General features: G+C 46.7%; 1 protein-coding gene across 1 annotated transcript in view; it reads left to right on the top strand.

Moving 5' to 3' along the window:
- Nucleotides 1-13,212: 13,212 nt before the first annotated feature.
- Nucleotides 13,213-15,429, top strand: part of LOC135222950 (mucin-3B-like) — a 40,509-nt gene continuing 38,292 nt past the window's right edge. Inside the window, exon 1 of the mRNA XM_064261401.1 lies at nucleotides 13,213-13,288. Coding sequence (XP_064117471.1) covers nucleotides 13,280-13,288 — 9 coding nt within the window. The 5' untranslated portion in view covers nucleotides 13,213-13,279. The remainder of the gene's footprint in view (nucleotides 13,289-15,429) is intronic.

The following is a 15,429-nucleotide window of genomic DNA, read 5'->3' as shown; positions in this document are numbered from 1 at the left end:
AAGGAGTCCCCGCGGCGCCGGTACCAGCCACGGCTTGGTCACCCAGCGACTCGACGCGCCGAGAGGACGCTGGCCGGTCTCGACGCGACACAGAGCCTAGCAGGTCACCGTCCGCCGCTCCCGATGGGACCGGGCGGAGACGGTGACCAGCGGCAGCTCGCCTGACGCTAGAGATCGGTCTCGACGTTCTCGCCAGAGCCAATCGCCCCAGGCGAGCGGTAAGGCTAGGCCTGCTGCTCGGACCGTCACCGCGGGTTTGAACGATCAGCAGCAGCCCTCCACGCACGCTGGTCCTGTCAGCGAGCGAGGGGGGAGCGTCAGGTCTGCCTCTCCCCATAACGGGTTGAGGCGAGGAAGGGGTCCCCGCGGCCGTCTGGTACCAGCCATGGCTGGTACCAAGCGGCTCGACGCGCCGAGAGGACGCTCGCCGGTCTCACCGTGACCAGCGAGGCCTAGCAAGGTCACCTGACGCCGCTCCCATCGGGACCGGGCGGAGACGGTAACCAGCAACAGCTCGCCTGACGCTAGAGATCAGCGTCGACGTTCTCAGCCAAGCCTCTCGCCTCAGGCGAGCGGCAAGGCTAGGCATGCTGCTCGATCGCCACCGCGGGTTGACGATCAGCAGCAGCCCTCCAAGCACGCTGGTCCTGCCAGCGAGCTAGGGGGGAGCGTCAGGTCTGCCTCTCCTGTACCTTCAACCTCCTCGGGCTACGCGGGAGAGCGAGGTACCTATGAGTGATCGCGAGAGGTGCGCCGCTCGCGACCCCGCTATGACGCCGTATGGACCAGGCACGGTCTAGGACCGACCAGGACATACGCGCAATTAGCTGGAGGCGACCGTCAGGGGTCTGCCGCTTCTTCCTCCTTCTGAAGGAGGAGTATCTAGGGATCTGTTCTTGTTGGAGGGACTGGACGGTCCTACTCCGCAAGGACGCGTTACTCCCGAGATACAGAGGAATTTGCAGAAGTCATTAAGCTGATTCGTCAGCATAATGACCCTGCGGAAAGATTGCCGCTCCCACCAGCAGAGCCCACGTCTCTGCTCGAGTCGTTTGGGGCCCGAGAGGGAACCCAAACCGACGGTGGGTCTGCCGCGATCGGAGCTTGCCGATTCTGTCTCGAACCAGTGTCTCTCGTCTCCGGACAAGAAGGCTCTCTCAGTTCTGGCCGGGTCGATCAAGCTACTTCCACCTCCTCTACTGCGACAGCGGCGTTTTCTACGTGTCTTCGACACCGTATTTAAATACTCCTTCGGTCCTCCTGAGAGGTTTCGACCTCGACGAGGACTGGAATGAGTCGGAGGACGGTTCGGCTCTCTCCTGTCAGGTGTCGATCAGCCCCACCCAGACGACGTTCACAGTGGCGGCAGACCCTTACCTACAGTGAGAGTTCGTAACCCTCCGCGGGAAAACGTTTTCTCCTGACGATACGGTTTTTCCCAGACTCTGAGAGGCCATCGCCGCAAGGCGATGGCTGCTCCTACTCTTCTCCAACTGCTAGTTCCACTGGGAAGGCGAGCGAGTATCCAATTCCTTCCCCATTCCCTTCTCTCCTTACGGCTACGAGGGAAAGGGGAAGGATCCTACAGAGATTTCTTTGTAGGATCCCACGTTCGGGACTGCGCTACCGGGGGGACCTTCGGGTCCTACCTGACGTAAGCCCCGGTCGTTGAGGAGGAATCCTGCTCCATTCTCGATTTCTACGGGAATCGAGATGAGGACCACCAGCCGATATCGTTTGACGAATTCGGTGGGGGTTTACGCAGACTGCTTAGAATTCTACGGAATTCTAGCGCATTCAGAGTGTTCGAGTTTTTTTTTACGATCTTCAAACACTTACGCGAGACCACGGTCCAAAGTGAGCGAGACGATAATCCCCTATATGTTACACGATAATCGGGAACCTCGCCTATGCTCGTATTCCTGGAATTTCTAGCATTGTGAAGAAGACTGCTGCTGAAAGAAACTATCTCACAGTAGGCGGCCCAACCTGGAATAGAGGAGATCGGACGGGAATATCCAGTTTGGCTTGAACTATCGTCCTTAGATTCTGTTCACCATTGAAGCTTTCCTTCGAGGAAGACTTCTCCTTCACTCTTCTTTGATAGAGAACGAAGGTGGTCGATCTCCAATCCTTATTTTGTTTTCTTGAAGGAAAGAATTTAGGATGGAGATCGTTGTTCAGAATCCTACAAATATACTAACGTATATTAACCTCGCGACATGATTCTGCTAAGCAGTTGAAATTGTCCCGAAAAGGGTTAGGCGCATATCCTAGTTATTCTACGGATTGCGACTTAGACGAGAAGTATTTCTAATTGAACTGCAACTCGGGGTTGCCTGCAACCTCCCAGGAGTTTTCAGTTTCAATTTTATATACTTATGTTTGTTCACGACAACACCATTTCAACTTTTATTATTTACCGAAATTCGTTTCGCCTAAATATAATTGCCCGAGCATATCTTTTATGCTCGGTAGTTCTAGCCGAACGCATTCCTTCGTGGAATAATGGATACCTAAGGCAATCAGGATGACGAGTCAGCAGGCTCAAAACCACTGCGTATTGTGAACTGCCTGATAGCAGCTCAGTATCAGCTGGGCCTCCGAGATTCACGGTCATGTATGTCGCTCTCTCCCCTGCTTGATTGACTACCGAACCGTATCTCTGCCTAACAATCATGGACTTAGGTCTCTGATTAACGGGGATTCTCGCAATAATTGAGGACCATCTACTGCGGGTGACGCTAGATTCCATCGCCTTCGACATTGCGAGAATTTTCAACAGAGATATCTCTTGGACTCTTTCATCTTTCTGTTTACCGCACGGTAAACAGAAGTCTGTACAAGTCTCCCGCTGCATCGCACTGCGATAATGCGAATGATTTTGCAGACATCTGAGTTTGTCTTCAAAATATCTCGTAGTTCGTAGGTGTACAATTGTTCATTGTTCAAGAACCCGAATTACAAGATGTGTCAGAAGGACATCGCCTACTCTCCGACCTGACAGCTCTCCTCCAAATGTTCAGCCCATGAGAAGCAGTTCTTCAGGCGGCTTTCACCTGTGTTTTCATTACCGAAGAACGCCCCGCTTTCATTGCAACTACGACTTCTCACCGGACAGCAATGAAATAGCGGTTAGCGTTTTCAGTCATTTGTAAGCACAGGTTATGAATCTTGAGATCCTTCTCTCGATTCATATGTGAAGACGTAGGTTGCATTCAATATCTACCTTCGTCTTCAACGGTAACATAGTGTTTGTTTCTCCTTAGCTGAGATTCAACAAAACATGAGATGTTTTACCTTCAGGGACCTCGGTCTCTAGAAGGCAATTGACTTTCGCCTGTTGGGTACATGCCTTAAGAGAATCATCACCTCGCTGTCCGGCATTTGGTGACAAACAAATACATCATTTGGTTTGGTCTCTCGGCATAACCCTTTAAAAGGCGAAGGTCACGTGACTTACTCGGATGCTTTGACAACTTGCCTCCTACCGAACGCAGTCAGTCGGCAGCTGTCAGAGCGCCCGAGTCAGTTACGAATTACGCTGTTGACTTAGTTCGGTTGTTACACAGCAACCATTACTTCGTTTTAATAGCTTGTCACAGTACCCATACCATTGACACCCACCATGGAGTGTCGGTGTCCTATCCACTACCGAGAACTTCGCTGCATGGGATAGGAGGATGCGAGAGACTTCGTTGCTAACGGACAGACCAGTATGGGTATCTGGACATCACCGAAGTAGAGAAGAGGGATAGGTCATGCGACTATTTCCTTCTTTTCCTCTGAGGAACTGCATGACTTCTCCTGCGAAGTCAGGCACCCAGGGGATGGGGATCCGTGACGCTCGATTTCGTACCGAACTTCGTAGCGAAGACTCAGAACCCTTCGGTCCCTGACGATTGGTTCGAGTCGTTCACAATCCCCTCCCTAATGGACTTCACCGCCTTCGATGCGAAGGAGATGCTGCCCTTGTCCACAAGAACCTCTCCTTGGCGCAGGTACTGAAGGCAGGGGTCTGGTCCAACCAGACCACATGCCCTTCCTTCTACCTTCGGGATATTGCCCACAGGTCCTTGGATCTTTTTTCTTGGGACCCGTGGTGGCTGCTCAACACGTTGTGTAGCGAACCCAGACCCTCGCAGGCTGAACAGCATCGAGTCCTGGTGTGACCGTAAGAATGGATGGTGAATGAGAGTGTGGGACTGGCTCTCTTCCCATCTTTTTCTTCCCCTCTACCTGTGGTTAGAGGGGACACGGTCGGTCACCTGCGGGATAAGGACAAGATGCAGGTGAGCTACTCAACAGAGCCCCATCCTATCCTTTCACTAGGGATAGGAGCGTATATCCCCACCACTTCCTCCCAACAAGGGGGAGGAAGTGGATGCCAGCTTGAGACAACCCATACTTTATGTTGCCTCTTGCAAACAGGAACAAGTTCTTGCTTGCTGGTACGAAGAGATACGCTTGCCTCTCTCTTAGTACTCGGCCCAGAGGTCTGACCATTGATCCTGCGGTGCAACACCCCGATCAATCGGACAGAGGCTTGGATCCCCCCTCCCTCGCTCTTACGACCAGGGAGGCATTCAGGTATGGACTAACACCAGTCTGTCATCAAAAGACTCAGATTCCTCCACCAAGAAGTGAGTCTTCCTATTGTTAAAGGACCGATGGTTTGTATCACGTATCGGAACAAATGACAATTGTCGAAAATTGCATTTTTCCTAACTATACAAACCTGAGGTCCTTTACATATAGTCCCTCCTCATGCCACCCCTCACTCTGCGTATTTTGCATGGGCCAAAAGCAAAAGTGATTTGTTTACCTCCCAGTCGCGCGGCGCGCGACTGTCGGACAAGCAGTTAACTACCGTTCTCCCCTTGTTCGAAGCTTACGACCGTTTCCAGCTGCCGCTAGCTACTTCCTATTGTTAAAGGACCTCAGGTTTGTATAGTTAGGAAAAATGCAATTTTCGACAAATTGTCATTTTTATTGCAGTGTGGTGGGCCCAGGGAAAGGTTACATTTTTTTAAGTTTTTGCTAGCGATCAGTTAACTCCTTCACTGCAAAACTTCCACTAATGCTTTGGCAATTTTGGAGTACTACTCCATTGAAAAGCTCCCACTGAAGTAGAGGCAGCCTACAGCTATATCCACCATGCACTACAGTTGAGCACCAACCAGTGGCAGTTTCTGCTGCAGGTTCTCCTAACTAACAAGAAACTACAAGCATTGTATTCAATACTAGCCAACTTTTCTATTTCTAATTTCATTTTTTTGTTATTACATTGTACTTAATGTTTTGTTCATGAAACTTACACAGCAGATATATATATAGCTGTATTTCTCCGAAGTCCGACAGAATTTCAAAAACTCCCGGCTCACGCAGTGGTCGGCCAGGTGGTTAGTACCCATTCCAGCCGCTGGGAGGCGGGTGTCAGGAACCATTCCCCATTTTCTATTCAGATTTTTTCTGTCGCCGGTGTTGATAACAACTGTTTTCAACACCTCCGTCTAGGATTTTTCGAAACTTCTCTGTTACTTGAGTATCCTGTTTGTTTTTGGTTATCGAACGTGGATTGTGACTAGGCTTACGCTGATAGTGGATTGGATTTGAATTTGGTTTGGTTTTTTCCTTTAACTAAGATGTCTGGGACTAGTTTATCTAGCAACCAGAGTGTGTTTGTATGGAAGGTTGTAAGGTGAGGCTACCGAAAGGTTTGGTAGACCCACACATATGTAATAATTGTAGAGAACATACGTGTGTTATAAATGACCGTTGTAAAGGAGTGTGAATGTCTGTCTGATTCGGGTTGGAAGGCTTATGAATCCTATGTGCGGAAATTGGAGCGTGATAGGATCACGGAGATCTTCCTCCAGGAGTGTATCAGTTCAGTAGAAGTAAGGGTATTTGTAAGGTTTCTCCTACTATACATTCAGTAGTTGGTACACCTAAATCTGTTGTGCCTTCGGGCCCTGAAAATGTTGTGCCTTCGGGCCCTGAAAAATCAGTGGAAGACATGCCCTTTGCTACGATTCTGGAATCAATACGAAACCTAGAATCTAAAGTGCTCGCTTTGGAGGGTAAAAGCATTATTAAGTGAACAAAAGTGCAGTGAAAGTGCCCCCAGTGTTGTGGAGGGGGCGTCAGATCGGCCCTATAATGCCTCTAGGCCTGGACCTCTGTCGAACTTCCAAGCCCAGGAAGACGGACATGTCGAAAGCCGCAGGAGGGTTACGGGGAACCCCCCCACCGATCTGGCGTCCCTTCGGCAGAACTGTAGACGATCCCCAGGCTGCCAAAGAGTGTGCGAGTGCGCGTATCCTCCGCGAGTGCTTTTCGTCCTCGGAGGCGTCCTCCCCTAAACAGGAGTTGGAGCATGAGAAGACGCTCACGTCCTCTGAAAAGAGCTATGACGTTAAATGTCGCACAGGCGGCTATCGTCAGTAGTCTCTCAGAGGAGGGCGCAGAGTCTCTTTGTGCTGCTTTCTTCGTTACGGGCTTCGCCCTCGAGACTTGGATTACTCTCCACCGCAAAAAAGATCGAAAACTCAAGGTGTCGCACAGGCGGCCAGAGTCTTCGATCGCAGTGAAGAAGACGCTTCAAGTCCTTTTTCTCCTGTTGGTTTGCGGTCTTCACCGGAGAGTTTTGCTGCATGGACTCCTCAAAGGAGAATTATGATGTCATCTGACGAGGACGCCTTGGAGCGGCCTAGTCGTTTCTAAGAATAGAACTAGAACGGGTCCTGTGAGAAGGGATAGGGGCTTCCCCTCGCCCCTCGCCTTCTCATAGGATCAGTTTTTCTCCTGAAAAAGAATCTTCTACTACAAAGAGTGTTATCAGGTCGATGCAACAACAACTCTTGCTTCGTTGCTGGCTGAGAGAGAATCAGAAATTCGTCCGAGAAGAAAAGATGATAGATTACAGATTAAAACATCTAAGAGGTCTCCCGCACGGGTGGACCTATCGTCTCTTTCGCCTGTGAGTTACTCATTCTAGATTTTCGTATGTCTCACCTGCAGTGGAGAAAGGGCATGAAAAACTTCCTACGAGGAATTTTGAGATCGAAAGGAAGAAATTTCGCCCAGACTCTCGAGGCTCGCTTTATACAAGAACGGACGATCCTATGGTTGCGAAACGAGGCCGTCTACAGTCTGAGAAACTCGACGCTCCTAGTTCGGCTTGGAAGGAGCGGAGTGTTCACAGGGACGCCTATTTAGACAAGCGGTACGCTCGGCACAGATGTCGAGCGTGACGCTCACCTGGAACGCCAGGCGTGGCGCTCGATGACGCCGAGCGTGACGCTCACCTGGACTCAGGGCGGGACGCTCGGCTGAGCGACGTGCGTGACCGCCTTTTCCCAACCTTTTGTGGGACGCCAAGCGTGGCGCTCGGCAGGACGCCAAGCGTGACGCTCGGCTGGACGCCAAGCTTGACGCTCGGACGGATGCCAAGCGAGACATTCAACGGACGCTTTGTTGCATATCCATCAGGTATCACAGCAAGGTATTAGTATGGAACCTCAACTGCAATCGGCTTTTCGAAGAGACTCCCATCGAGAGAATGAGCAAGAAATTGGTACCGCTTTATCTGAATCTTTAGATATTAATATTCAGAATGCTCCTTGCACGTCAAACAACGATCTTCATTAAAGCTCGGAGTGAAAGGACTTGTACCACCAGCTTCGGGAGTCCCTTGGTCACTCCTATAGATGAGGAAGGATTAAGTAATATTTCAGAAGAAACGGAAGAGGATCAACCCGCTGTGTCAGATTCTTCCGATTATCAAGTTTTGGTTCGATTGCTTCGGGATTCATTTGGAGAAGAGTTTCAACCCGCAGCACCTCGGTCGCCTCCTTCTCAGTTTTCGTTGTCAAAAACAAATAAGACTCCTGGATTTGTTAAAATGACAAAGTCTCTTTCAACTAAGAGAGCTTTTTAAGAAGGTGCAAGATTGGATGGAGTCTAGAAAAGCTCAAGGAAAGTTTTCACTTGCCCAGCCTCCTTCAAGACTTTGCGGCAAGGCTGGGATCTGGTATGATACAGGTGAGGATGTCGGGTTAAGGGCTCCCGCATCGGCTCAAGGTGACTTTTCCAGTCTGGTTGACGCACCAAGAAGGTCTCTTCTTTCGTCAGCTAAAATAACATGGACACCGGCGGAGATAGACCACCATCTGAAAGGTCTTTTTCGGACAATTGAAGTATTTAATTTCTTAGACTGGTGTTTGGGGCTGCTTGACACTAAGTCTCGTAGTCAAGACTCAATTAGCTTGGGGGAGCTATCCAGTGTTCTCGCTTGTATGGATAAGGCCGTCAGAGATGGTTCAGAGGAATTGGCTTCACATTTTTGTGCAGGGCTCCTGAAAAAGAGAGCTATCTACTGTAAATTTACTACCAAAGCAGTGTCTCCAACACAGAAGGCAGATTTGCTTTTCGCCCCTCTTTCTGACCATCTCTTCCCCCAGGCTATGATTAAAGATGTAGCTGGAAGTCTACAGGAAAAGGCTACTCAGGATCTCTTAGCACAATCTCTAGACGTCCTGCGGTTCCTTCGACTTCAAACACGAACCCAGTTTTCTAAGAAAATAAAGCCCTTTCGAGGTGGAGCATCCTCTAGACCTTCTCCTAGAGGAAGAGGACTCTCTAGAGGCAGAGCTCAGTCTAAGTCCAGAGGTAAAAAATGAGGAGGGAGTCCTTCAGTTGCCAGTAGGTGCCAGCTTCATTTATTTGCAGAAGCCTGGAAGAAGATAGAGGCAGACAGCTGGTCGCTCAACGTCATCGAGCGAGGTACAAAATACCTTTCCTGAAGCCTCCTCCATTGTGCACAACACCTATAGATCTATCACCCTCTTACCATGGAGAAAAACAACAGATCTTGTACGATCTGATAGAACAAATGCTCGAGAAGAAAGCAATAGAACAAGTCGAGGACATTCAGTCCCCGGGTTTCTACAACAGGTTATTCCTGGTGCCGAAACAGTCGGGAGGCTGGCGGCCAGTTTTAGATGTGAGCAGTCTAAACCTTTTTATAGAGAGACAGACGTTCAAGATGGAGACACCTCAGTCAGTGCTTGCGGCCTTAAGACAAACGATTGGATGGTATCACTGGACCTGCAAGACGCATATTTCCACGTCCTGATACATCCCCGATCGAAGAAATACCTGCGTTTTGTTATGAAGGGAAGAGTTTTCCAATTCAGAGCTCTTTGCTTCGGTCTGAGTACAGCACCAATGATTTTCACAATTCTAATGAAGAATGTGGCGAGGTGGCTTCATCTTGCAAACATAAGGATCTCTCTATATCTAGACGACTGGCTCATTCGAGCATCGTCGAAAGAAGGTGTCTGAAGGACCTTCAATCAACCTTAACTCTAGCAAAGTCCCTGGGACTTCTAGTGAATTTCGAAAAGTCGCAGCTGATCCCCACACAGTCCATCGTGTATCTGGGATTCAGATGGATCAGGGTGGCTTTTCGAGCTTTTCCGTCCCAGGGGACGTCAACAGGCAAGGATTAGAAAAAATATCAGTCTTCTTAAGGAAAGAATCATGCTCGGTGAGGGAATGGATGAGTCTGCTGGGCACCATTTCCTCGCTGGAGAAGTTTGTTTCCTTGGGGAGACTACATCTCAGACCTCTCCAGTTTTTCCTGAAGGAGAATTGGGAGGACAAAGAAAAGAAATTTGGTGGAGACGAATTTTGAGGATCTCAAAAGGGAGGTAAAGGATCACCTAAAGTGGTGGCTCGATCCTGTGAAACTTTCGGAAGGAACTTCCCTCAAACTTCAGAGCCCCGACCTAGTGTTGTTCTCCGACGCGTCCACCACCGGGTGGGGGGGAGCTACACTAGGGAGGGAGGAAGTGTCAGGCACCTGGAGAGGGGAAACAGGTGTTCTGGCACATAAATCTCAAAGAACTGGCGGCCATATACTTGGCACTTCAGTTTTTCAAAGAAAAAGTCGCAAACAAGATAGTTCAGATAAATTCAGACAATACCACAGCTCTGTCATACATAAAAAAACAAGGAGGGACTCACCTCGCGATTCCATTGTTCAATCTAGGCGATGAGAGATCCTGTATGGGCGAGAATCAGAAAGTAACGATTCTAACGAGGTTCGTTGCAGGGCGTGGAGAGCGTCCGGGCAGATCTCCTCAGTCGGCAAGGTCAACTGCTGCCGACCGAGTGGACTCTGCATCAGGGATGTGTGTCGAGAGCTGTGGAAGTTATGGGGACGTCCTCTAGTGGACGTCTTTGCAACAGCGAGAACAAAGAGGCTTCCGTTGTATTGCTCCCCCGTGCTCGACCCGGGAGCAATAGCAATAGATGCACTTCTTTGGGACTGGACAGGGATGGATCTTTACGCATTTCCCCCGTTCAAGATTCTGGGAGAAAGTAATGAAGAAGTTTGGCAATGTCAGAAGGGACGAGATTGACGTTAATCGCTCCTTATTGGCCAGCAAAGGAGTGGTTCACAGAGGTCATGACCTTTGTAGTAGACTTCCCGAGGACATTGCCCATGAGGACAGATCTACTCAAACAGCCCCACTTCGAGAGATACCACGGAAACCTCCCCGCTCTGAGTCTGACTGCATTCAGACTATCAAAAAGTTGGTCAGAGCGAGGGGTTTTTCTAGACCAGTTGCAAAAGCAATCGCCAATGCGAGAAGAGCTTCCACGCTTGGAGTCTATCAATCGAAGTGGGCTTCGTTTAGAGCTGGTGCAGAAGAACACGCATTTCCTCTACCACGACCTCTGTGAGCCAAATAGCGGACTTTTTGCTCTACTTGAGAAACGACCTAAAGCTTGCAGTCTCAACAATCAAAGGCTACAGAAGTATGTTATCTGTAGTCTTTAGACATAGAGGAATTGATTTGGCAAATAATAAGGATATCCACGATCTTTTAAGGTCTTTCGAGACTATAAAGATTCCTCAACCTAAGTTACCATCAAGGAATTTGGATGTAGTACTTAAATTCCTAATGTCAGATCGGTTTGAAACCCCTTCAGAATGCCTCTTTAAGGGATCTTACTAAGAAAACTATTTTCCTAACGACTCTGGCGACGGCGAAGAGGGTTAGTGAAATTCAAGCCTTTAGCAAGCATATTGGTTTTAGGGGACATAATGCTGTTTGCTGATTAAGTCCTACGTTTCTAGCGAAAATGAAAATCCGTCTAACCCTTGGCCCAAAAGTTTTGAGATTAAGGGTATGGCGGAAATCATTGGACACGAACCAGAGAGAGTCCTGTGCCCTGTCAGGGCTCTCAAGATTTATTTACAAAGAACGAAGGAATGTCGAGGTCCTTCTAACAACTTATGGTGTTCGGTCAGAAGACCAGATTTACCGATGTCGAAGAATGCTCTGGCATTCTTCTTGAGAGACACCATTAGACAGGCACATTCATCTTGCGAAGACAGTGATGTTAAGCTGTTGAAAGTGAATGCCCATGAAGTGAGAGCTATATCTACCTCGGTAGCTTTCCAAAAGAACATGGCACTCAATGACATTCTGAGTGCCACCTTTTGGCGCAGCAACTCGGTGTTCGCTTCACACTACCTGCGGGATGTGAAGACGACATACGAGAACTGCTATGCGCTTGGACCATACGTCGCAGCAGACCACCTTTGGTTGGGGGCTGAAAAAGTAGCACTCATCCTAACCTGTAGGAAATGGGTAGGCGTGGAGTTTTTATGGATTGTTTTATGGTTGTAAGGTCGTCCGCCTGAGCCGGACTTCCTTTCCTTTAGCCTAAGTGATGTGGGAATGAAAATTGTTAGGCTGGTCAGGTGGTGAATTTTTTACTTCGTTGCCCTCATAGTATGGTCAAAATGGTCTAGTCACATTGTGGTCACGCTCCCGTTGACAGATCATCTAGAACTCACCATCTATATAGGTCACTACCTTGCTGAGACTCTAGTAAAGCAGTAGCAGACTTGGGTGACAGTAATCACGAAGTCAGCTATGCTAACAGGTAAGGAACCAAGATGTTATTCATCTGCATGTAATATGTTTCCAAAATCCTTTTCTGTCTCTCCCTACCTCCAAAGGTGGGATTCAGCTATATATATATCTGCTGGGTAAGTTTCATGAACCAAAATGATATTGTTAAGATACAATAAAGTTTGTTCATACTTACCTGGCAGATATATATAATCAAAGTACCCACCCACCTCCCCGCAGGAGACAGTGGGAATAGAAAATCTGAATAGAAAATGGGAATGGTTCCTGACACCGCAGCCTCCCAGCGGCGGGAATGGGTACTAACCACCTGGCCGACCACTGCGTGAGCGGGAGTTTTGAAATTCTGTCGGACTTCGGAGAAATACAGCTATATATATATCTGCCAGGTAAGTATGAACAAACTTTATTGTATCTTAACAATATCATTTTGCGAATAGAATACATATATCCATATATTCCACCTCCTGTTAATGTGGGATTCATCTATGTAATTAGTTGGTAAGTTACTTATATGAAATTGACATTTTTATAATAAAAATAACTTATATATACTTACCAAGTAATTACATGATTGGAGCCCTCCCTCCCCTAAAGTTTTATAGTATATACTTACCAAGTAATTTCATGGCTGGAGCCCCCCATCCTTCCCTGTGATGGACATAAGTATAAAGCAGAATGAGGTGATCTGCTGAGTGATTCATAATATTCTCATTAGTGGGCGGGACTAGTTATCTTCACAGAACATTGGAATCGCTGCCACGAAATTTGAATTAAGCTGTCATACTAGTTAGAAACTATAGCTATGTGATTACTAGTTGGTAAGTATTTATAAAACTATATTTTGTTGTAAAAATGTCATTTTTTAAAGCTTAATCTGCTGTAAACACTGATTAACAATAGTAATACAATAGTTGACTTTCTTTACTGAGAATTTCAGTTGATATGATGCCCTGAAACACTTGTAATCTCCAGGTGATGTTAACTGGAAAAGATTTTGAGGCCTTTTTTTTTTGTTTTTGTTCTCAGTTTTGAGATAGCTCTTTAGCCATGATGGAAAGGTATAGATTTTAAAATAAATGCTTGTAGATGAATACAGAACATTTTCTTGCCTTTGCAAATGTCAATTTTTTTCATTGCTTCAGAAAGATGTTGATTGATAAGCAGCACAGTACTATGTGAATTAGCCTTCAGATATGATTCTTTTACCTTGATACATGTTATTTATTATTGTGTTTCCTTTAATCAAATGCTTCATGACAAATTCTGTTTTACTTTTCAGTTTCCTGGGGTGCTGTAAGAGGAGATAACTAGAAGTAACAAAGATGAAGCCAGTGAGTGCAATTTGAGTATTTATGATAAAAAGGATATTCAATTTTGTACTATAAATGTATTGAAGTTAATCATTCTTAGATTGAAGATATTATCAAAAGGGGTAGTTAGTTTTCATGAATGGCAGTATACTCACTGTCATACTGTGTGTTATTGCTCAGAATTAGCAAGTGTTATACAGTCACCTTGAGAGAACAGATACTTTCCCTGCATATTGATGACTTTTATGGAAAGTATGTGGTACTCCTTGATGGACTTGTTTATGACTGTTTATGCAACACAGAATCTGGCTTGACACATGATGACACATAGTAACACCCATTTGCAAGTGCAGCTGAGAACACAAAGTAGGCCAACACAGGTCAGGTGAAACCTGGATCTATCCGATAGGCTTTTGTTTTTTAGTCAGGAACAGCCAAAATGCAAGATGCGCTGGAATACTCCATTTATGTAAGCGGAGGTTCATATTCCTAGAAAAAACATACATACTAAATTTTAAATTTGGCGTACAGTATACTATATACATACCCAGTACGTAATTACTTAGCTAGCAAGAAATTATTTGCTGAGTAATTATATGTACTGAGTACTCAGTACATAATTACTTAGCTAGCAAGAAATTGTATGCTGAGTAATAATGTACTGAGTAGTAAGTTACTTATATAAAAATTAGTTATTAATAAACATTACCTGAATATAATTTATCTAGCCCTAAATCCCCAAAAACCGCACCAAAATTTACCACATTGGCAACCCTGTTACCTCCTATTCTGTCCGCCAGTTGGCAACACTGTCGTTGACAGATACAAAAACCCTCCCTCAAATCAGTTGTTAACGAGCGCCGTGTTGTTTACATCACGGGCCGCTCTTTATAAATTTCCTTAAACATTTTTGTGCCTTTAAAGCTTTCATTATTTGTTAAATGAGACTTATATGAAGTTACCACTCACGCATTACATCGCGAAATAGTGAATTAACTTTGATTTCTGTTGTGGTTCTTATCTTAAATTACGAACTTTTGCGCGACCCGGAACTACTGACCTGTCCAATTCTACAATGGATTACCAAGAAATTACGATGCTTCGTTCTGCCAGCAACATCAGGAACTGCCCGGTTTGTGGGACAAGGATGGGTAGCAGGGAGTATGAACCCCATGACATTTGTAGCTCTTGTCGTGGACAGGTTTGTGACTTGACTCTCGTTGTGACGTATGTAAGCCCTGGTCTGACGAGGATATGACTGCTTATATGAAACGCCAAACAATCTTGCAGCGTAAAAGATCGGTTAAGGAGAAAAAGAAATCGATTGCTAGAACTGTATCTAACGAATTCTTTGACTTGGGCGCTCATGGTTCTGGCTCTTCGGTTTCGGTATCGTACGACTCCGATTCCGAATTAATTGATGCTTTGCCCCCTGTACAACCGGTAATTAGTGAAGTTATTCTGATGTGGATTCAAAGATTTTGGCAATGGAAACTACCTGGAAACAGAATTTTAAGAAATTACAGCTTAGTCTAGATAGAGATATTTCAGCTAAGTTTAACAATCTGTCAGAGAATTTTCAAGAAGCCTTTACTAGAATGTCGAACACACTTTTAGATTCATTTTCAGCTCCTCGTCAGGTACTGTCGACAGCACCATGGGTAACGGTGCGACAGATACCCCGGCTTGTGAACCCCGTCGTGGCGAAGGCCTAGGGGGGATCCGGTCCGGGCAGGTGCCTAACGAATCTTTACCCAACGTGTCCCCTGTTAGTCCCGTAACAGTGCCAAAGGGCGCTTATTTAGGAGAAGGGGGGAGGGATATTAGTGTCAGACCTAAGATAGCTAGTCGTCAGGATTTTACTTCAGGGGAAGTTTCTAAGTTAGGATCTGACGATGATGATGATGATGACGCGGATTCGTGTGATATTGATGTTTCCTCTAATGGATGTCATGATGTAGAATTCAAAAACTTTTTGATTTAATTTGAGTTTTCTTCCTCAGGCGAGGCCTAAAGAGCAGAAGCAGCCTCCGCCTCGTTGTATTACAGAAGGGATTTTTCTTGACGGTCCTTCCCGGTCACAGGAATTTTTACGTTTTCCCTTTGCCCAGAGGTTTGCGAGAGTGAGGGCGGACGTTGCCGCTAAACTTTCGAAGGTGATC

This window comes from Macrobrachium nipponense, chromosome 8 (assembly GCF_015104395.2).
Source record: "Macrobrachium nipponense isolate FS-2020 chromosome 8, ASM1510439v2, whole genome shotgun sequence".
NCBI lineage: Eukaryota > Metazoa > Arthropoda > Malacostraca > Decapoda > Palaemonidae > Macrobrachium > Macrobrachium nipponense.
The sequence above is the reverse complement of the archived record's forward strand: the minus strand, read 5'-3'. Positions and strand labels throughout refer to the sequence as shown.